The 24351-nt window shown below is 39.6% G+C and overlaps 1 protein-coding gene across 11 annotated transcripts in view; it reads left to right on the top strand.

The window, feature by feature from the left end:
• TPK1 (thiamin pyrophosphokinase 1) overlaps positions 1–24351 on the top strand; it is a 348661-nt gene that overhangs the window by 182657 nt on the left and 141653 nt on the right. For all 11 annotated transcript variants that reach the window (XM_042926947.1, XM_042926946.1, XM_042926953.1 and 8 more), the window contains one exon: positions 5253–5348. In XM_042926947.1, the coding sequence (XP_042782881.1) occupies positions 5253–5348 (96 nt within the window). The remainder of the gene's footprint in view (positions 1–5252; positions 5349–24351) is intronic.

Raw genomic sequence — 24351 nt, 5'->3', positions numbered from 1 at the left:
TGTCGACTGCTTGAAATGCACCTGTACTGTCCCCGCAACTGACACGCAAGTGCCGACGGCTGCTCAAGGAGGCTTGAGTCTTCCCTCCCTGACCGGACATCCAGAGTTCCCAGAGTTCCCAAAGTAGTAGGCAAAGATTGGCCAGACGAGAATTTGTGTGTGTGTGCGCGTGCGTGTGTGTGTGTGTGTGTGTGTGTGCGTGTGTGTGTGTGGGATGTGTTCCACTTGGGTTCCTTTGCTCCGTGAACTCACTCCCTCATGTGTAAAGTTCTGCTTTTGTTTACTTAAGTAGGTTTGCTTGTTTGTCTTCATTCTCCTCAAGTCTGCTAAATCAGCATGTTGGCAACCGGCCTAATTTACCTTATTTGTAACTTCTCTACATCTTTCTGCACCTTCCAGTTTTGTTTTCCTGAACCTTAGGGCACCTGTCGTTTTAATATGAATTCATGATATTTGCTTGATATTGTGAATTCTTTCATTTTCTTAGTACATGTTCTCTATTACAATATGATTCTCAACATTGTAGTTTGGGGATGTTCATTATACCTCTATGGAGCAGAAGCTAATATAGTCGGCAGTTTTCTGAGTAGGTATCTCATTCCAGTGTATTGCACTAGACTATTTTATTTTATATTTTTAGTTTCTAAATTAAAAAAAAAATTATTTATTGTTTATTTTACATCCAGGTTAGTTAGCATATGGTGCAACAATGATTTCAGGAGTAGATTCCTTAATGCCCCTTAAGCATTTATCCCATCCCCCCTCCCACAACCCATCCAGCAACCCTATTATGTTCTCTGTATGTAAGAGTCTTTTATGTTTTGTCCCTCTCCCTACTTTTATATTATTTTTGCTTCCCTTCCCTAATGTTCATCTATTTTGTATCTTAAAGTGAAGTCATATGATATTTGTCTTTCTCTGACTAATTTCGCTTAGCATAATACCCTCCAGTTCCATCCACATAGTTGTAAATGGCACAATTTCATTCTTTTTGATTGACACTTGGCTCTATTTTAGAGTGTAGTTTTAGTCCAAAAGCAGAATGGGATCTCAAATGCCTACACTATCCCCACTACCCAACAAAAAGAAAGGAGAAATCTAGGGATGAATAGAAGACGGACTTTCTTGCAAGCAATTACTGGCTAGTGGTGAAGTGTGGCTAGGAGTTTCTCGGTATGGAAAGAGGAAGAAAAGGAGCCTCCCCTTACCTGGCTGTCTTTCTCACACTCAGACACACACATATTTATAATTTACATGTTTACTGATTATGATATTCATGTTTTTATTTAGCACTGGCCCTTTAGTATCTGGTAGAGCCCTACTTCTTCCATACACAGTACAGTTTAATAAAACAGCATACATAGAGTAAGACTCTAAAAAGTAGTCGACTGGACCCCCTGGTCATTTATTTATAATTAAATTTACATGCGTCTTTTTCTGGTTTTGATTTATGGGATGAGAAAGACTGATGAGGAAGTCTGTGGTAAGTAAATTCAACACACTGGAACAGAATTCTTAAACTCGTTCAAACTTAGTTCTCCTCGCTTTTCCTTTTGTGTTTGGTTAGGGTTTAGAAGGAAGGGGCGGCATTGTGCTTTCTCATCTTCAGAAGACTGTTTTTGGGTTAGAACAAAATTAGAGTAGCCTTGATATTTACACATACTGAAATTCGTGACATCAATTCTTTTCCTTTTGAATTCTAATATAAAACAAAATTAACAGTGTAATATTAAAAAATAATAATCCACTTAAAAATGTGTGTCCACCAGTGGAGCTTACTATTAAAATTGAGTTATTTTTTTCAATTTTCTTTTTATGTTTATTTTTGAGAGAGAGAGCGAGCGAGCATGAGCAGGGGAGGGGCAGAGAGAAGAGGGAGACAGAGAATCCAAAGCGGGCTCCAGGCTCTGAGCTGTCAGCACAGAGCCCGGCGTGGGGCTCCAATGTGGGGCTCGAACCCACGAACTGTGAGATCATGACCTGAGCTGAAGTCAGATGCCTAACCAACTGAATCATCCAGGCGCCACTAGAATTGAGTTATTTAAATTTCTATTTGTATAATGACAAAAACTTCATAAGAAAAGCACATAGAATGAGATTGGAGCCACCTGCTGGCTTATAAAACAATAATATGGATCCTAAAAAATATATTCTAAGCAACTAAGAAAAATCAGAGTCAGTAATGGTTAAAACAAATGTTTCCACTCAAACATTGATATGTTAAAACTGTTCTTAAAACGTTTATTAGTTTATGCTTTGGAAATTTTCCGTATATTTTCAAGTCAGGTATACCTTCATCTATTAGGAAGCTAATACTAGAAACCATCTATTTGGTTTCTAATAGTGATATACTTTCTTATTTGGCCAGATTTCCTAGCTTTTATATCTCCTAGGTCCTTGGATTACTGTGAGTTTTTATTTTGTTTTTTAAACATCAAATCCAGTAAAATTCTTCACAGTATCCAGTGCTTCTGACTCTAGTAAATTGAGCCTTACTCTATACATAAATAATTATAAATAAACATTAATATAAAATAGTTGAACCTCACTTGATACCTAATAGCATTTCTGCATTTTTCCTATTCTGCAGAATTTTGCTGATTATTTCTTTGGTTTTATATGTCTCCTCTTCTAGACCTTCTTGTGTTATCATGAGACCCAGAAGACCGTAAAAACATCTTTAGTTGGCCAAAGGCCTGGTGTTGCACTTTGGCTAGTGCTCCGTTTTGCAGGTGTCCTTCTAGGTGTCGCGAGCTTCCCTGTGAGGCCTGTTGAAGCTGTTTCCGCTTCCAGTGAATTTGTCGCCCATCTGTGATGAGATTAGAATCATTTAAATTTAGGAAGATTCCAAGAAGCTACGGATGGCTGATCAACACCTCAGAGTTTCTAGAAGTTCTTGGTTTAGATACAGTCTGAATTTTTCAGTTCCGGTGATCTGTCTCCGTGTCCTGACTTACACTTTTCTGTGTGTCCGTCTTAAATTGATGAGATAAAGTCAGGTATTATTCAAGCCTTGCTCCTTTTTCGGGGGTAGCTTTTTTCATGATGCCATTCTTGTGGAACCAACTCTGGAGATGTTATTATAACCTTTTCGTGTCTGATATCTAGGCATTTGCTCCCACTTGAGAGTAAAGAAGCAGGATTTCTAGATGTGACATTGTTGCACCCTGCTGTCCAGTGATTAGCAAGTCCACTTAAATCTCTTGTTTTTAGGGGCACCTGGGTGGCTCAGTCGGTTAAGCGTCTGACTTCAGCTCAGGTCATGATCTCATGGTCCGTGAGTTCAAGCCCCGCGTCGGGCTCTGTGTTGACAGCTCAGAGCCTGGGGGCTCATTCAGATACTGTCTGTCTGTCTGTCTGTCTGTCTCTCTCTCTCTCTCTCTCTGCCCCTCCCCCACTCATACTCTGTCTCTGTCTCAAAAATAAACCTTAAAAAAAACCACCTTTTTTAAACCTTAAAATCTCTTGTTTTTATTTCCTTAATCTACAAAATATTATAGTGGGACTAGATTCTTTCTTGGGTTCTCATTCACGATTATTTTTCCTATGGATCTGTGTTGATTCCGTGAAGATAGCTGTGAAGGTAAACGGGTCCATTAATTGTTTCTTGTATTATTGTTATTTCTGTTTGCCTTTTTCATTGTGTTTCCTTTTGCTGACGTGATTGTATTATCAGCACTAAAAAGAGCATAGATGATTTCCCATTGTTAAAATTCTGTATTTGGCAGTAAGATCCCATGCTGTTACACGCCCCCTGCCCCCCTTTGCCAGCTGACATTTTTATTCCTCAGGAATATTAGTGAAACATTTATCAAACCCTTACCATGTAGCAGACTGGTGCCACACACCATTCACTCATGGTCATGAATGCAACATAATTCCTGTCCTCAAGGAACTTTCAGTTTAGTGACAGTTTGGTTGGGTGACAATCTAATCTCAGCACTGGTAACATCCCCGTAGGTTCTGGCATATTCCTATATCTTTTTTCTAGGAGCATTAGCCTAAGACAAGTCAACTTCTTTATGCCCTTGCTTGGTGATGATAGTAAATTTCAGTGTTCTTTTAGGGTCAGAAAAGTACATGTAGACGATTTTATAAAGATGATATATACATCTTTTAGGGTATAACATATTTCTAAATTATGAGAAATTAATTTTTTCATTGGTTGCTACCTTGTAGGACAGTAGTCATAAATGAATGAAGCCCAGGCTGAACTTGACACATTTAGAGAGACCTTGAAGTTTGAGAAGAACCTTTAAATCTACTGAGAACAGTTCTTAGAATAATTTAGGAGGCAGTATGGGTGTTTTGTATCCTTGAAAACTCTTTGAATGGCAACTTTATATACTGGATTATATTTAACTTCCCCTTACTCAGCTGTTTGTGAGAGACCACGGATTGTTACGTTCCTGAATTAAGAAGTCTCCAGTCCCACCACGCTCTGGTTTTATACACCTTTGCCTCTGTAAGACATTGGAGGAGAAAGTGTCATTTCAGAAATATTGTTTCTCTAGCCATCAAAGTTCACGAGTGCCAACCAGCTGGCACTTTTGTGACTTCATATATATAGATATATTCCTAGTTTTTCACTAGGTATCTGGTGTAGAAGAGGCAAAGACCTTATAAATTCACTTCATTATGTCCAAAAAATAATCCAAGAGACATATTTATGCAGGTGTAGCTCTCCATGCTTCTTTTTACATCGGGTGAGGAAGGTCCAGTAAAGTAATTTTATACAACAATAGACATGATTTTACTTGAAATGTAGTTTTATCATTAGTTCAATATTAATATTAGTTTTCCCATTCATGTAAGTGAATTTGGGAGGTCTGCTTAAAAAAATGCAGACTTTTTTTTTCTTTTTTTTTTTAGAGATAGTTTCATTTTAATTTCAGGTAATTTTACTGTGAATATATTTTGTAATACTTATACTAGAGCCCTTATGTTAGTCTCAAATGTCATCACAGCAGTGATTCTTAAAGACCAGTAATGTAGTATAAAGCTGCACTTTTGTTGAGTAAAATGATTGTCATAATCAGACCATTATTGTGATATTCTAACACCATTTCTGAGATGTCTTGTTATGTGAGATAAAAAAAGAAGATGACAATGATACTAATGATCAGGGTATATAATACAGGCATAACTGGCTGTGTCTATTGATGCCTTATCTTTTATGGTTTTTGATCCTGTTCATAATAAGGCTGCCTTCATTACGTGTTCTTACCTTTTCTCTCTCTTTAAACACATAGGGATGTGAGATTATATCAACGCCTGACCAAGACCATACTGACTTCACCAAGTGCCTTGAACTGCTCCAAAAAAAGATAGAGGAAAAAGACCTACAGGTAAGAGCACACCTTTTTGGTGGTTAGGAGTCTTGGTGCCAAGGATGTGAAAATCCTGCTTAAACTTTTCACTCATCGGAAGTGATCAGTTACTTTTCTGTCCATCTTTTAGATTCCCTGTCAGATTTTTCCCATATACTGAATAAATCTGTACTTAGCTGCCAAAGTATTGATTTGTTCACTTAAATCAGAGGTCACAGATGCAGATGCTTTATCATGGGAAAGTCACAAAAGAGGGGAGGTGGACTTTGTATAAACAGCTGAAACTGGTTGCTCATTTTTGGCCTAAAATAAGTCACCACTTTTCATCTCTTGTTCATTGTTGCCATGCAGACCTACGTGTGTTCAAATACTGTGGGGGCAAAACAGGCAAACAAGTACGGCCTGTATTTGGCCCAGGAGGCATCATTACAAACTCTCATCTATAAATAAAATGTTATCAACTCTTTTTTTTGAAATCAGAGAAGAGTCCGCTGCTTTGCATTTGTGGACTCTTTTTTAAGTCCAGTTTAGTGAAGGTCAACAAAATTAAATGTGAAGCACTGAATGACAGTTGACCATTCTTTGACTGGCAGGGGCAGGAAAGTAAGCTGAGGCACATGATGTGTAGTGTTAGACTAAGAAAACTAGCGGGACGCCTGGGTGGCTCAGTCGGTTATGCATCCCACTTCGGCTCAGGTTATGATCTCATGGTTCATTGGTTTGGGCCCCGTGTTGGGCTCTGTGCTGATGGCTCAGAACCTGCAGCCTGCTTCGGATTCTGTGTGTGTCTCCCTCTCTGACCCTCCCCCACTCACGCTCTGTTTCTCTCTCTCTCAAAAATAAATAAACATTAAACTAGGAAAACTAGCAAAACATGCTTGTACATTCAAGGCAGCCCTGAGAAGAACTTCCTCCGTCACAGAAGGTTATCAGAGAGGTGACATTAGTAGATCCTTTTCTCTTTTTGAAGACAAGCCTTGTTAATTGTCATAATTGACGAGGAGCACATTGTGCAAACTGAACAAAAGTAATTGAGTGAACATTTCCCATCTCTGTTGTAGCTTGAACGATACCAAATGTATTGTGCTATTTCTGGCAATAAATTGCTATAATTAAATATTTGCTTAATGAAAACAGAACACAGCCCATTGAGAGTTCCAAAGAAGCCCATTGCTTCATCCGGACATAGCTGAGTTTGAGTTTCTTAGAAAAAAAAAATTGTCAGTTCTTCTCAACTTGTGTTTCAGTTTTCCCAGCATCAACACTGAAATTAAATTATGTGTGTCAAATTGATCGTATCTGTAATATAGTGCTCGGTCATTAAGTCTGAAAATAAATAATCATATCTCAAACTCATCAACAATGAAATTCAGAGAGAGCTTCAAGCTGGGGAAAGAGGGTAATCAGCTGTATGTGATCCACAAAACAGATCTAGTAAAGTCTAGGTGGGCCCAGTGGGAGGGCGGAAGCAGGAGGACCTGTTGGAGGCATCCATGTTGGGTGGAAAGGACCAGACCCTCCCAGTCCCACTGTGCTTAGTCATGGGCTGGAAGCTCTTAGGGACCGCTGTACCTTGATGGCACTTGCTACTGCATCCTGAAGGAGTTGCCTCTGGGCCATGACAGCCAGCTGCCCCCTCCCGGGCCTAGCGAGTTCTTTCTGGGAGAAAAGGGAGCAGTGAGCTTCCACGGATGCCTCTGGGCCCTGGCGTGATTTAGGCGCAGTGCATCGTCCAGCTTATCTTGCACTACTTTTTCTCTTTGTTCCTAAAATATGGCCTGTTCCCTCTTCTCTGCCTTGAGCGATTTTTGCGTATATTGCCTTTTCTGCCTAGAATTTTTATTTCAATGTTCATTTATTTTTGAGAGAGAGACAGAGCATGAGCAGGGGAAGAGCAGAGAGAGAGAGGGAGGAGCAGAATCCAAAGCAGGCTCTAGGCTCTGAGCTGTCAGCACAGAGCCCAACTCAGGGCTTGAACCCATGAACCACAAGATCATGACCTGAGCTGAAATCAGACACCCATCTGACTGAGCCATCCAGGCGCCCCTCTTCCTAGAACTTTTTACACATTTTTTGAATATTTTTCAAATTTTTCCTTCTCTTGGTCTATATCACGATGGCGGAACAGGGGATGTCCTTAAAGAGGACTCCTCTTCCCCCTCCTTCCACGTTGGGGTCTGCCACTCTACGTTTCTGTTCCCCCTTTGTTCTCCTTTGAGACACTCCGAGCACGGGTAATAATTTTGGTGGTTATTTCTAATTGTTGGCTCGAAGCCTTTCTTCCCAGCTTCACTGTATGACCCACGAAGTTGGGACAGATCTATCTTGCTCACAACTGAACAGGAGGACCTTGAGTGTTAGAAGTGGCCTATGAATGTTGCGCCTGTGGGAACACACAGGAGGGTCGAGCACAACACAGAAAGGGGAAGGGCTTTTTAGAGAAGGCTGGGGCATCATAAACAAGTGGGGGTGGGTGGCAGAGGGAGAAGAGCGTTCAAGGACAGATACCTCGGCGTGGGGAGGATGGATAGTGCTTCAGCGAACCAATGGGAGGGAGTTTAAAGCATTTTCAGATGGACAGTGAGCGTGATGGGTTTGGTGTTTTAAAAAGCATAATTGAATAAACCAAAGGCTCCATTACTCACAATGAAAACCTTGTGGTTGTATTAATATCACCTTCAGGTTATAGTAAATCTGACAAAGTGGGGTATCTGTGAGCTTCCACCTGTCTTTACATTTAACCTCAAAGTACATCATTTTATGTGATTTAATGTAATAGCAAGAGAAAAGTAAGATTAGAAGCATTAACAAGGAAAATCATAGAAGATGCCCCTGCACACATTGTCGTACCCTCTAGTGAGATTATGAGGACCGTTAAAAATTTCTTCTTAAAATCTGCATAAACTGTATAAAAAAAAATCCTTTATGCTTCTCCACCTAATAAGTCCAATCAAATTATCATACATTGCTGTTTTTCTACTTGCTAAATTATAAATAGGAGGTTGTCATCAATGTCTGTATTTTATAGTAAGATCTTCTCTTACTAGCGTATACTTTAAAATGTAATTATAGGGGCGCCTGGGTGGCTCAGTCGGATAAGCATCTGACTTCGGCTCAGGTCATGATCTCACAGTTTGTGAGTTCGAGACCTGTATAGGGCTCTGTGCTGACAGCTCAGAGCCTGGAGCCTGCTTCAGATTCTGTCTCCCTCTCTCTCTGCCCCGCCCCTGCTCACGCCATCTCTCTCTCTCTCTCTCTCTCTCTCTCTCTCAAAAATAAATAAATATTTAAAAAATTGTTTAAAAAATAAAATGTAATTATAATATAAAGGAATTGAATTAAAGTAATATTTAATATGTTAAGGAACCATACTGTGTACCATATTAGAACTTTATAGGATTTGAATTAGGGTCTGTCCTTAGGCTAAAGGAGTTTACTACCCAGAACATATGATTAATTTTTAAAAATTACCCTAAATCACCTGATCTATTTATCTATCTATTTTAAACCTGCTCAACCTCACCTTTTATTTTTTTGCAAAAGGCTTCATCGTTACATGTGACTTTTTAATGCTTTGCTTTTATGTAACCACATTGTTTATCTGGAACATTATCAGGATGTTCCAGATCCTGAGTCATGAATAATACATTATCAGGATGCCATCTGATATGACTGGATCTTCAGGGAGCACATGTTTCTTCTGATGCCGTGATGCATACCTGAGATTCAAACCTTTGAATTCAGTAAAAAACATCAAAAGCTACTGCTCTGACTTCGTAAAAATGTAAGGTGTGTGTGGTTCAGGATGAAGCACAAATACATCCAGATTGTAAGGCCCCAAGAATAACAGACCTCCTAAAATAGAGGAGTATTATATGACAACAGAATCTGTTATTTCAGTCTCTGATATTTTACACACAGGTTTAACATTAGACACAATTTGGGCAGAGAAGTTGTCATTAATTTCACACTGTCGATTGTGTACTCCTTGTGTTTGGTAAAATTTTAATACATTTTAGCTTCCTTATGCCATGTCTTTTTCAATCAGATTTTCAATCAAATGATGCAGTATGTTGAATAAGGACTGTATGAATGAGAGCAAGTGCCCAACCTGTATACATGCACACAAATATTAACGACTGCAAGTTAAATAAGGACTGTGGGATTATGACCTATTGTATTAAGTTGTTTTTTTTTAATTCTTGTAATAGCCTGAGCAAATATTAAATTGTGATTTGTATGTATTAGAATAGTTTTTATGTGATTATTTCTGAATTGTAGTTCTCAACTATTGAGATTCGGTAAGGGATATTAGTCTTTCTACTTAATTCCTACATGGTATTTCTCAGACAGATACCTTATGTTTAGACATCTTCAAGTATTATGAGGTTTAGAATATTTATTTGTATCCACTAATTTTCTTTCTTTATTATAATTTATTGTCAAATTAGTTTCCATACAATACCCAGTGCTCATCCCAACAAGTGCCCTCCTCAGTGCCCATCACCCACTTTCTCCTCTCCCCCTTCCCCCATTGACCCTCAGTTTGCTCTCAGTATCCAAGAGTCTCCTATGGTTTGCCTCCCTTCCTCTCTGTAACTTTTTATTTTTTTCCTTTCCCCTCCCCCATGGTCTTCTGTTAAGTTTCTCAGGATCCACACTGGAGGAAAACATATGGTATCTGTCTTTCTCTGACAGACATATTTTACTTAGCATGATACCCTCCAGTTCCATCCACGTTGCTGCAAATGTCATGATTTCATTCTTTCTCATTGCCAAGTAGTAGTCCATTGTATATATATATATATAGACCACATCTTTATCCATTCATCAGCTGATGGACATTTAGGCTCTTTCCATAATTTTGGCTGTTGTTGAAAGTGCTGCTATAAACATTGGGGTACAAGTGCCCCTATGCATCAGCACTCCTGTTTCCCTTGGATAAATTCCTAGCAGTGCTATTTTCCACTGATCCACTGTATCCACTGATTTTCAACGTTGGGTTATTTGTGCATTATTGTTTGTAATGGACTGATAACTTTTTTGTCTGTTTGTACAAATGCCTGTTGGTCCTCACTTAAGACTGTATCTGACTGGAGTAATTACTCATCATTCTCCTAAGCTCTGACTCCTAGGATTGTAGGAGGAACCACGATAGTATTCTGAGCGTTAACTTCCAAGGGACTCTGTTGTCTCCAGTATAGTCTACTCCAGTAAGCCAGTATCTTCGGCAAGATTCCAGTCTCCTCTAAAGCAGAATTTGATAAATGTGTTGTGTGTGTTAACATGTATTCTGGAAGGGAATAAAAAGTTTACAGTAGAGACACCTGGCAGATACCAACTCAGTCAAGTAATCAGAATCAACAATGTCAGTGGTAATTCCCGTTGATAGCCCAGGCCCCTCTATCTAACATAAAGGGTGACAAGGGTACTTGGGAAGTTCTTCCCTAAGACCCTTAATCCCGGGTTAATCTTTGAAAAGAAGTCAGAGAAAGTCACATTGAATATCATTGTACACAATACCTGACCGATATTTTCAAGGTCTTGAAAAACAAGGGAAGATTGAAAAACTGTCACAGTCGAGAAGAGATGGAGACATGGAAACGAAATGCAATGTGGCATTCTCATTGGTCCCTGAAATGGAGCAAAGGTGTTAGTGGAAAACTAGGAAAATGTGAATGAAATCTGGAAGTGAGTTCCTAGTAGTATATTGGTGTCCATCTCAGGTGGAACAGGTACACCATAGTTACAGAAGACGTTAATATTCAGGGACTGAGTGAAGGGTATAATCCCTGTACTGTCTTTGCAACTTTTTACTAAATCTAAAATTGTTCCAAACTAAGGAGTTCACTTGGGGTGGGGGGAAAGATGTTCACTGTTTGACATATGCTCTAACTATAGGGTGGTGTCATCTTTTTGTGACATGGCTCAGTGAGGTAGAATTAAAAGGCACGTACTTCTTAGCACCCAGGCAAATCCAAATACCTTTCTGTGACCTCTTTCACCTTTCAAGTGGTTCCTCAGAAAGTTTCAAAATAGCCACAAAAGTTTCTCTGTCGCATATTTTGGCAGCTGTTTTATGGGAAAACTATGCCTGATTGAAAGTCTTAGTTGGAAACTTGAAGATCGTTAAGCTAAGGCAACAGCCCAGGTCCTCAACCTTCCTGGTTTCCCAGGACATCAAAGGGTGTTGCTAGTTAATCAAATAGAACTGGGATTTGATAGAATTTTATCGCGATTGGCTCCAGAAGTAACCCTCATTCCTCATTCCTGCCCTGCCTCCTTACCTGTCAAAGTCCTGTGGTCTCCATCAACACCTCCATTTTCACCTGGCTCTTCTTAGGGCCATACTCTGCCACACCTGCCTTTTACTTGTATCTTTTGTCCCTGGGCTTCAGTGATCACTCCTGTGCCATTAACTCCTTAATTTATACCTCTCAGCCAAAACTCCAAAGCCTTTTTCTAACTGCTGAGAGGAAGGCCAGAAGCATTTCATTTCAGTGTCTAAGACAAAATCCATCATTTTTCTCTGAGAATCCCATTTTCTCTTTCTTCTCTATCTCATTCACTGGTACCACCATCCATTCACCTGGCAGAAACCTGAGAGTATCCTTATATTTCACTCTACCATACCTGACCCGTTGGTCACAGCTCCTTTAATTCATAGGTACGTCTTGTGCCCGTTTGTTCTTTCCAGTCTTGCTGCTACTCGGTTAGTTCAGACTTTCATCATTTCTCATTTGGGTTATTTTATTAGCATCTGTTTGACCTCATTCCCTCTAGTCTCTTATTAAAACTCCTATCTTATATGTTAAATGCATATCTGCTTGAGATCGTTTATGTCTCCCAGTTATTTGCTCAATAAATATTTGTTCAATGAATAAATAGATTTCCAGTAACATTAATGCAAATTCCCAAGGACATCATAGCAAACCTTAACTCAGTCCTTCTTTGAAGGAATTTTCTTAATAGTATTCTGGATATCCTATTAATTCTCCTGCAACATATGTTGAGATGATTTATCATCCTGTGTCTACCATTGTAATAGGAAATATGTTTATTACTAAAATTATTAGTCTTGTATTGTCGTTTTTTTGTTTGCTTCAAGTTTTTATTTAAATTCTGGTTAGTTAGCGTATAGTATAACATTAGTTTCAGGAATAGAATTTAGTGATTCCTCACTTATGTATAATACCCACTGCTCATCGCAACAATTAATACCCTCCTTAATGCCCATCACCCATTTAGCCCAATCCCCATCACCCACCTCCCTTCCAGCAACCCTCTGTTTTTTTCTCTATGGTTAAGAGTCTCTTACGGTGTGCCTCCCTCTCTTTTTTATTCTTCCTTCCCCTATGTTCATCTGTTTTGTTTCTTAAATTCCACATGTGAGTGAAATCCTATGGTAATTGTCTTTCTCTGACTCATTTATTTAACTTAGCGTAATACACTCCATCTAGCCCTATCCATGTCATTACAAATGGCAAGGTTTAATTTTTTTGATTGCTGAGCAATACTCCATTGTGTGTGTTATATCTATATATGACATCTTTATCCATTCGTCAGTCGATGGGCATTTGGGCTCTTTCCATAGTTGGGCTATTGATAGCGCTGCTACAGACATCAGGGTGCATATATCCCCTCGAATCAGTGTTTTTCTATCCTTTAGGTAAATACCCAGTAGTGCAATTGCTGGTGGTAGGGTAATTCTATTTTTAACTTTTTCAGGAACCTCCATACTGTTTTGCAGCATTGCTGCACCAGCTTGCATTCCCACCAACAATGCAAAAGAGATCCTCTTTCTCCGCATCCTTGCCAACATCCGTTGTTGCCTGGGTTGTTAATTTTAGCCATTCTGACTGGTGTGAGGTGGTCTCTCAGTGTGGTTTTGATTTGTATTTATTTCCCTGATGATGAGTGATGAGCATCTTTTCATGTGTTTTTATTTTTTAACATTTATTCATTTTTGAAAGACAGAGAGAGACAGAGTGCAAATGGGGCAGGGTTAGAGAGGGAGACACAGAATCTGAAACAGGCTCCAGGCTCTGAGCTGTCAGCCCAGAGCCGACACGGGGCTTGAACCCACGGGCCGCGAGATCATGACCTGAGTCAAAGCTGGCCGCTTAACCTAGTGAGCCAGCCAGGCGCCCCTCTTTTCATGTGTTTTTTAGCCATCTGGATGTCTTCTTTGGAAAAATGTCTGTTCATATCTTCTGCCCATTTCTTCACTGGATTATTTGTGTTTTAGGTGTTGAGTTTGATGAGTTCTTTCTGTATTTTCGATAACCCATTATCAGATATGTCATTTGCAAATATCTTCTCCCATTCTGCAGGCTGCCTTTTAGTTTTTTTCACTGTTTCCTTCCCTATGCAGAAGCTTTTTATCTCAACGAAGTCCCAATAGTTCATGTTTGCTTTTGTTTCTCTTGTCTCTGGAGATGTGTCTAGTAAGAAGTTGCTTTGGCTAGGGTCACAGAGGTCGCTGCCTGTTTGCTCCTCTAGGATTTTGATGGTTTCCTGTCTCCCATTTAGGTCTTTTATCCATTTTGCGCTTATTTTTGTGTTTGGTGTAAGAAAGTGGTTCAGTTTCACTCTTCATGTTGCTGTCCAGTTTTCCCAACACCATGCAATGCATTGCAATTTCGACATTTGGCGTGCAAACGCTTGGAATAGGGCTGGCACTCTGCATAGTGATAGAAAGCTTTTTAGTTTTTGAGCCTCGGTTTTGTCATCTGCAAAGTGAGAATAACAATTTACCCGTATCCACAAGTTATGGGGCAGAGCACCTCATTGCCTGCTACATACAAAATGTTTAATAAAAATATAACAACAGTACTATTAATAGCCATGCATTGTTTTATACCTTAGTTCTTGTGATCTGCAATGTATTTTATATAATGTACTTATATATTTACAGAATGCATTGCATGTTGTAAATTATAGAAGACACATAATTTATATATAATTACTTTACAAAAACATTTTGCGCATATCATAAAAGATAAATATATTGTGATCTTTTGCTTTTATGATAAATTTCAAAGACTCACATGATTTTAGAATTAGACCCTGTTTTTAGAAATTTCTTGAACTAGTTACAGTTTATTGCCCACATTCATGCGCTTACCAGTAGCATTGGTTCTTTTGGACATATTCTGATTTCACAAGAATTATCTTACTCTCAGAAACTTGAAGGAAACAGAGGACTCCTTATGTGTTGAAATGTTTCTCAGGGGAGGTCTTCACCAGCCCTCATTCCCAGGGAACTGGTGAGAATGGGGTGTGTGTGTTCGGTAATGGAACCCAGCACCACCCCGCCAACCATCGTTTGTAGCTTGCCTTGGTGCAGAGAGAAAACAGGAGTGATTGGACTTCTCTAGTCCCGCAGTAACCACTGTGTGCCTTACACTCGCTGACGGATGGTTCAGAATTTAGACTTGCAAGGGCAGACCTCCTCCCTTCAGATACACTGTGGAAGCTACTGAGGGTCTCCTTCCTCGCTTAGCAAACTCGTGTACAGAGTGCCTGTTGTGGTTGTTATGCTTAGTTGGGCACCTAAGTTCAAGGCCCCAACCCTCCAGTCTCATAGAGGAGACAGATGTGCATGTAACCATAGAATAACTCAGACTATAGTGAATGCTGTAACTTGCCTCTACAGAAAAGAGTCGGCTTTTTTTTTTTTTTTTAGTTAATTGTTTACGTGGAACTCTCACCCTTTAACTTTGCATTTGAGAAAATGGGATAATATAATTAGTTCTCTGATGATATTGCAGCTCATATTGATGAGGCCTTCCATAAAAATTCTGAAAAAATTTTTTAGCATTTATTTAGTTTTGAGAGAGAGAAAAGAGAGATAAAGCGAGCGAGCGCAAGCGAATGGGCGGGGGAGGGGCAGAGAGAGAGAGAGAGAGAGAGAGAGGGAGACACAGAATCCGAAGCAGGCTCCAGGCTCTGAGCTGTCAGCGCAGAGCCAGATGTGGGGCTCGGACCCATGAACCGCGAGATCATGACCTGAGCTGAAGTCGGACGCTTAACCCACTGAGCCCCCCCAGGTGCCCCCATAGCCTCCCTTTTAAAATAAACACCCCCACCCCAACCCCACCCCACCTCCTCTTTGATCTCTTGGCTCAGCAATCCTTGTCCCCCTGTCTGCTCAATCTTCGTCACACATTTGTCACCTGTGTATTTAGGATATTTGTTTCTATTACACCTTCACTCATGGAAATGCAAGCTTCATGTGGGCAGGTAACTGTGCATATTTATTCCCTGTTAACATTCCTAGCACCTCCAGTAATACCTGACCCATCGTGAACACAACATAAATATTTACTGAACGAGTGAATGTGCACATATATGGAAGGATCCTTTTTTAGCAAGCCCTTTTTATCAAATGTTGGTAAATTTTATTAAGTAATCTACTTTAACAAGGCTTATTCCCCTGCTCCAGCTCTTGTCCCATTATAATTGAAGATTTTTTGGCATTGGCAGTACATGGAGCTATTTTTTGATCCTATATGCCTTTGGTTTTTTCCTTCATTTTATGGGGTAGAGGAGGAGATATGTGTTGTGTGTAATTAAAAATGGTACACGAAATGCCTTCTTTACGTTTTTTTAATCGGCGTTTTGTAACTTCTGAGACCTGCTTCTTTTTCCAAGTTGTAAGTTGCTTGGAAAAGTTGAGAGCTGAAAAATGAAAATACATAGAGATTGTCTCATAAGCCATTACCAATGTGAACTTGACAAGAATAAATCTTGCCCGCCTCCTTGAAGTAATACTGAGAGCAATACCATTCAATTCCAGCGTCTGCTGTATAGCTGAGGCAATGTAAGACTTCTGTGACGACTTCCTCTACCTTCTTGACTGTACCTGTCTACCTCAAAGCAATGTTATAAACTTAAATTAGTAATTGTTATGAATTTCTAAAAAGTAACACATGTCCACATACAGACATATTCTGCTATACTTAAGTATGTCTACACAAAACACCTCTTGTTTTTCAATATATAAGCGGAATCGTTCTTTGTCAAGTGCCAAAGTAACTGCTTATACATTCAGGTTCTGGAACAAATGCACAAGCTAAGTATCAGATGAGGAATCAAGAAGAAGGAAAGTGTTCTGGGCATCGAGTGAACTAGCTGGCTGTTTCCTAGATCATTTCGGAGAAACCTTCAAAAGAGAAATTCACATCTCTGTTTTTCCTTCTTCTTAGAGACCAGCAATCTTTTTTATAGTGCTGTGTAACAAGAGAAAATAGATACACCCGGTGCTTTGAAGTGACTCGGGAGATGTTGCTACGGATATAAAAAGCTTACTGCCTTAGCAGCTCTGGCAGCCTCATCCATCCCTGCCACAGGAGAAGCATGCTTTTATAGGCCCCGGGACAAGGGTTAAGTTTATCTGCTTACCAGGAATCTCAGTTGGGTGACTCACTTGCCAGATAAAATTTCTTATTAATTCAGAGAATTGCAGATACGGTTGGTGTGATACTCCTCTGCAGAAGGCATGCTGACCTCACGTGGAAAGGACGATTTTATTTTGAATTACTGCATCGAGAAGATGCAGAAAGCACAGAAAGTGGAGGAAGAAACTATCTTGAGGACGTCTGTAGGAAAAATGCACATAGAATGGAATATCCTGCAGATGCTTAGTAGATTCTAAAATCTCCCCTTATTCTGCAGATCCCTTAGCAAGATCTATGTGGCTGTACCCACATCTATGATTGTGATTGTCCACAATAATAATTATAGCTGCATTTATAAGAAATGATTTGTATGTAGTTTAAGTCATGACTGACAACTAAAAGAAAGTTACTGCTTATCCCAGGGATGTGCATATCAGATCAGTATGTTTTCAGTGGTAGTTAATTAAGTCATCAGGAGAAGAGAAATACATCCATAGGAAATACGTTCTTCTTTGTGTTAAACGACAAGGATAGGTATCTCATAAAGTTTCATTTAAGTCAGAGGGGAAGATGGAATTTATATAATATTCACTTTCCATTCTTCTCTTAGTCACTGGAAGTAGAAAATGCCATTCCGTCTCCATGACCATCGCTTTCCCAGTTGGACTTAGCATACCATGGTCAACTTGCTGGTCCAGGACAGCAAGTGGTGTGCTAAAATCCTGACGGCTGGAGGAGAAGGGAGGGGATTACAGCTCCTTTCCTGGGTCCGTGATGTACCTTCGCCTCTTAACATCTATGTGAATATATGTAATCTCCAGTATGAGCAGCTGGGGCTAGATATTTGGGAACACATTAAAAAATAGGAAGATGTGAATTCAGAGTACACCGATTACATTTTAATTCTGTTTCCTCATCCATTCCTTCTAGAGATTTTAGATGGTTATAAATAGACCCTAAGTATTCTTGATTTTTTATTTTTGTTTATTTTTTAAATGTTTGTTTATTTTTGAGAGAGACAGAGACAGAGCACAAGTGGGGAAGAAGCAGAGAGAGAGGGAGACACAGAACTGAAGCAGGTCCCAGGCTCCAAGCTATCAGCACGGAGCTCCACATGGGGCTCAAACTCATGAACTGCGAGATCATGATCTGAGCCGAAGTCGGATGCTTAACTGACTGAGCCACCCAGGTGCCCCAGTATTCTGATTTTTTTGAAGCATTCATACAAATACAGGAAATTATTTCAGAAAGAGGACATTACTACTGAACAAATGTTTGATCCTAGGTGGCACTCCATTTGTATGGATGCTCATGGATATGGAATACATTTAGCAAAATCGTAAACAGAAGCATTGCTTATAACAGTAAGGTGAACCTGAGGACGATGAGGTGATCAGCTATTTTGCGTACATGTATTAGGTAAAGCACGTTTACTCACTTTACAAAAAAATAAGCTTTAAGTAATTAATGTGACTGCAGTAAGAGTTTTAACATTCTCATTTGGCATTATAAAATGGTCGAATGCATATCTAGAAACCAGAGTGTTAATGACCAAGTGCAAAATTTGCAATCAAAATGTTCTCTATTCTCCCAGAAGGTGGAGAGGGAATAATTAACATAAACTATTTATACTGCTCCAGATTGCAAAACCTAAGGATTGCACTACAGCAAGTCTGATAGCCACCTATTATAAACTGGTCAGTAAAAAATGAAGAGAGTTTTATATGGCTCAACTTTGGGAAAATAATACACTCAAAGTACTGCAAATAGCTAAATCTAATCCATCCAGACATGGAAACCAAGGGTTTCATTTATCACTTTGGACAAGAATATGCAGCGAAGATTTCTTTTATCGCCAGTGCAAAGCAAGAAATATCGTTGGGTAAAAAAGAATCCTGATGATGCAAAAGAAGATAATTGCTATTAAGAAATGATTGCCAGTGCAGAAATACTTATCTTCTAAGAACAAAGCATTTCTTTTTTTTTTTTAATTTTTTTAAGCGTTTATTCATTTTTGAGACAAGAGAGAGACTGAGCGTGAGCAAGGGAAGGGCAGAGAGAGAGGGACACACAGCATCTGAAGCAGGTTCCAGGCTCTGAGCTGTCAGCACACAGTCCGATGCGGGGCTCGAACTCACTGACCACGAGATCATAACCTGAGCTGAAGCCAGACGCTTAACTGACTGAGCCACCCAGGTGCCCCAAGAACAAAGCATTTCTGACCAAAGTCAGTCTGTTTGCAAAAAGGTTTGGACAATTATCTGTCTCTTCTCACCTTTCTCAATAGGTGGAAATAAGTACAGGACGTAGGTACAAGTTCACGTCCGAGTTTCCACAGAGTGGGAAGAATGACAGTTCAGTGCTCTGTCAAATATCCATCTTCAGTAGGGAAACATGTATGTTAGAGAATTCTTAGCCCGAGTGAAAAGTATCTGATCCATTTCAAATAGGATGCTCAAGAATGCGGAAGGGAATTTTTTTATTCATTGACCAAGCAATCATTTAGCTTCTTTGGACAAAATTGATAATATGCAAATTGTAATAGCCTTTCAAAGTCTACTTGCAAATAGCTAATTGTTTCTGAATATGATATAAATGATATTTTGATTTTTTTTATTTTACACTAAACATATCAACTATGTTGAAGATACTATGTGCGGTATTTTGGCTATTCTAAATCACAAGAGATTCATTTTTCCATTTCTCATGACCCCATAACTCAAAAGGAATACCTTTGAATACATTTTCCCGAGAAAAGTCTTCATATCCTGATAGTGTGAGAGGTTTGGAGACCATGATTACCTCCATTGGATTTATAATACCCATGTACTTATTTATACAAACTGTGACTTTCTGTAATTATACTTACTCGTGAATATATTCCTGACTCTTCAAAGAATTTAATTTTCAGCAGAGATAATAGAATAAAATCATGTAAAATATCCATCAGTGTGTTTGTTTATTCCATCCAACTCTCCTTGGCGCTTACTTCCTGATACAGAGAAATGTGAACACATACAAATTAGCTCTTGCCATCCCTTGGTGTATTTACTTGGGAAGGAAAAATAACACGTTCCCACATTTTTGTCTATATCACAGTGTTGTTTTGTTTGTATGAAAGAGATGCCTCGTCCCCAGGGATCTCCCTGATACGGCTTGAGCCTGTAGTCCAATTAATCAAGGAAATATTAGTACTCAGTACGGATCTGTAAGGGAAGACAGAACTATTACTAAAACCAGGCTTGAAATGTTTGAACTACAAAAATTCTAAGCTTTGTCTAGGGCCAGCCAAAAACGCATTGCATCATTCTGGGAATGAACTCACTCATTGTCCTATACTCTCTCATGAGCAGCGTACCTGAAATTAAAGTGCTTCACGCATTCTTAATGGCAGTCTGAGTGTAAACAAAAAAAATTCACACCGCGTGTACGGTAAGAGCTCTAAGGATGAGAACTGGTCACAGAAGTCGTCAGATTACATTTACAGTTACAAAGATGTGTGTGATCAACATGGAGAATCTTCAGTCTCTAGATACGGAATCTGAATTTTGATCCATGGGTAATGGTAATCCATTAAAAACTTTTGAACGGAAAGCCGTAAGATGATTTAGAAAAATAGAGTAGTGGTTGTGCGCAAGCTGAATTAAAGGACAGAGATGACCGTGACAGTAATAATAGAACCAATTAAAGGATGCTTTGAAGAATAACTCTTTAGTCATTTTCCCCATCAAGAATTCGAGAAAGGAATAGGGGCCATAAAAATAGACAAGGTGGATACTGGATAATGATTTGGCATTGTTTGCCAAAGAGTTACAGCTTAAAAACTGTAACCATTCGGCTAACCAAAGTCTGTAATATATATCCAGCCCTTCTATTAAGTATTACAGGTTGAAAAATGCAAACTAAATGAGGTGTAGTTTCTAACTCTAATACTGTGCAGCCTTCAGAATAGTTATTTTAGTTAAGCAGATTATCCTGATATGTTGTCAGTGATGCTGTAATTGAAGTCTGATGGGACCCACGAGGAGCCTGTTGGGAGTGAACCTTCTCCAGTGTCCACTGTCCTTGGGCAAGACAGATGAGGGGCTAGCCAGAGTGAGGGGAGGGTTCCATTCTGAGTGTTGAAGGTTAAGGGTGAAACTCGTAGGTTTGGGATGTCAAAGGGTAGACAACAGTGCAAGTACTAATCACACACACAAGCCAACAGAGAACGAACTAGTAGGTGAGGGGACCGCGCACGCACGCACACACACACACACACACACACACACACCCTTCCCCTTCCCCTTCCCCTTCCCCTTCCCCTTCCCCTTCCCCTTCCCCTTCCCCTTCCCCTTCCCCTTCCCCTTCCCCTTCCCCTTCCCCTTCCCCTTCCCCTTCCCCTTCCCCTTCCCCGGATGGATCAGTCTCTCCTGGGCGCCTCCATTGCTCACTTACAGCCAGTGTGTCCAAGAGCTCCACCAGCAAGAGTTCCTTCCAGTCTGCATGAGACGTTGGAGTCCCCTGTGCTGAGCTCTCCAGCAAGGCATAGGTCGCCATGGTCAATGAGTGTGTGCACGGCCAGGGTTTTTACGCTGAAACTTGTAGCAGGGGATTGTGGGTTATAGCTCAGGAGTCTTATTACGTGCATCCTTCTCACTGCCTCCGTAGTTTTTCCCTCAAATGCAGACAAGCTTGGATACACTGATCAATTTTCAGTGATATAAATCTGTTTTTCTCCTCCCTTTTTAAAAAAACTTTTCTCTAAAATGACATGTTCAAAAACAAGTTTTGTATAAACATGTTGATGACATTTCCTTTTTTTAATACATTTTTTTAAGTTTATTTATTTTGAGAGAGAAAGAGTGTGTGTGTATGAACAGGAGAGGGGCAGAGAGAGAGAGAGAGAGAGAGGGAGAGGGAGAGGGAGAATCCCAAGCAGGCTTCACACTGTCAGTGCAGAGCCTGATGCGGGACTTGAACCCATAAACTGTGAGATCACTACCTGAGCCGAAATCAAGAGCTGGACACTTAACCGGCTGAGCCACCCAGGTGCCTGATTTTTATGACATTTCTTAATAAGAGCATATTCGCAATTTGACAAAATTGGAAACGATGCTCTGTTCAAACAAATTTTTTTTTTTTTTTTAGAAAGTAGAAGTAGGCATCCTTTAAAAAGTGCTTACACGAATCACACACTTCACCCTGAATTTTCTTAGACCTCTCATCTGTGAACGGAAAACTCATGGTCTCGCCATTGGAAGCGACGTTATTTCTTTCTGACTCCAACAGGCTTACATTAAACCATGACTCAGTGAGCCTTGTTGAAATTTAAATGGGATCCCTGTAGTAGTATTTTCATGAGCCTCTATTCAGCTAAGTATATTCTATGTTTGTGAGTACAGTATGTCCTTATACCATAAGATCTGTGGTCTTTAATTTCCTTGGTGTCTCACTGTACTTTTTATCGATCACTGGAGTTATTTTATAGGCCTATGAAAACATTTTGGCATTGATGATTTTTTGGGTCACTTTATTGCTTTCACTCTATCTTTATCTGACTTTTTCCTTCATGGCCTGTGTTGGATTTTCCATCTTTAAAGTATCAGACAGTTGGACCAAAGAATCTCATCATTCTATTCAAGCCTAACTGTAGTACAGTACAGATCTTTGAAAGGGAACAGAAGCTTAATATTCACATCTATGTTTTTTGAGTCCCTAGTGTTTACTTTTGTTAAATTGGCTATGCTAATGTTAGTTGTAATTCTCAAACAGTAGGGTAAACACGTCTTGGTTTATGAGTGTATTCTTGGTGTAATTACTTATATTGTCCCCTTTTTGCTTTCAACAGTGTCTCAGTTTGTGTGTTAAATTGTAAGGACACCCTATATATCAGGGAGAGCCGTAAAGAAATTGTCCATTTGTGCAACTCTAGAATTCAATTTATGAAAAGTAATTAAATTTATGAAAAGTAATTAAAATATGCTGACAGCCACTGTCTCTGCTATGGACTTCATGTGTGCTGTATCTAAGATTTTTTGAGGACAAATGGATAAAACATAGTGTTTCTTTACTGAAAGGTTTTTAAAGTTATAAAAGGAAAATGACGTTGCTTTTCCTTTTAGTTCTTCTGTGCCTCTCAACCAGTCTTGTCATGATTCTATTAAGGCAAATCACGCAAAGCTAAGGTGTTCATTTATTTTCCAAACAAAATAGATACGGTTATGATTTAACCAGTTATGGTGGAAGCCAGAGAACCGTATGTGGGCTGTTGGAAGTGAAAGGAATCTTGAAAAATATGTTCCACGAATCTGGTCTATCCCTTTACCTTTATAGATGAGCCAGTACATCACAAGGAGGTTTCGTAAGTTGTATGTGGTTTCCTGGCTTTTAAAAGAATATACCACACTATGGTCACATCCCCAATATAGTAGTCCAGGGTTTCACAGTTCCTTTTGCTAGACATGATTGCATATGAAAGGCCAAAGGCAACCCTATTTCACACCACTCTCCCTTGCTAATAAGACTGTGACAGCGCTTGTTTGGAATTACAGCTATTGGATCCTGGGTACATCACAACCAGTAGAAAACATGGCAGCTCTGGGACTGGCTTCCATTCGTTAGAGAATAGGAGGCATATTCGAAACTAAATGTCTGGCCCTAGACTCTGTATGCCCTGCCTGCTAGTGCCCTCTGAAATTCATGGTCTATCCTCACTAAAATCTCCTATATTCGCTATGTCTTTATAACTAACTCCAACACAAACTGGGCTTTTCCCCGAGGACCGCAATTCTCCGCAGCCACAGCAGTGCTTTTGTTTGGTTTCTCCCACTACTTTTTCTAGAATGGGCTCTGGAAGTAGCGGTAGCTGTCCTCACTGCTTTTTGCTGTTTTTAGATTTGTGCTGTCCAAACCTCTAACCACTAGTCACTTGAGTACTTGAAACGTGGCTGATTCAAATTGAGATGTGTTATTAGTGTGAAATACATTCAGGATTTTGGAGACCAAGCATGGAAAAAAAATGTAAAATATTTTGTTATTTTTACCAGTTTTATTGAGATATAACTGACATATAATAATGTATAAGTTTAAGGTGTACAGCATGATTTTGACACACACATGTAGTACAAAATGATTAGCATAGTAGAGTTGGCTAACACCTCCATCACCCCACATAATTACCTCTTATTGTGTTTTGAGTTTTTCATATGGTGAGAACATTTAAGGCTTATTCTCTTCATAGCTCTCAAGTATGTAATACAATATTGGTAACTTCAGTCACCATGCGGTATAGTAGATCCCAAGAACTTACTCATCTGATAACTGGAAGTTTGTGCCCTGTGACCAACATCTTTCATTTCCCCGCCACCAGCCCCTGGCAACCATCACTGTACTCTCTGTTTCTAGGAGTTTGACTCTTTTTAGATTCCACATATGAATGGGATCATGTAGTATTTGTCTTTCCGAGTCTGACTTACTTCATTTAACATAATGCTTTCACGGTCCACCCGTGTAATTCTTACTGGTAGGATTTCCTTTTTTTCTGTGGCTGAATGATACTCCATTCTGTGTGTGTGTGTGTGTGTGTGTGTGTGTGTGTGTGTGTGTGTCTTTATTCATTCATTGGATACTTAGTTGTT

Source organism: Panthera leo, chromosome A2 (assembly GCF_018350215.1).
Source record: "Panthera leo isolate Ple1 chromosome A2, P.leo_Ple1_pat1.1, whole genome shotgun sequence".
Lineage (NCBI taxonomy): Eukaryota > Metazoa > Chordata > Mammalia > Carnivora > Felidae > Panthera > Panthera leo.
This window is presented reverse-complemented; position numbering and strand designations above follow the sequence as displayed.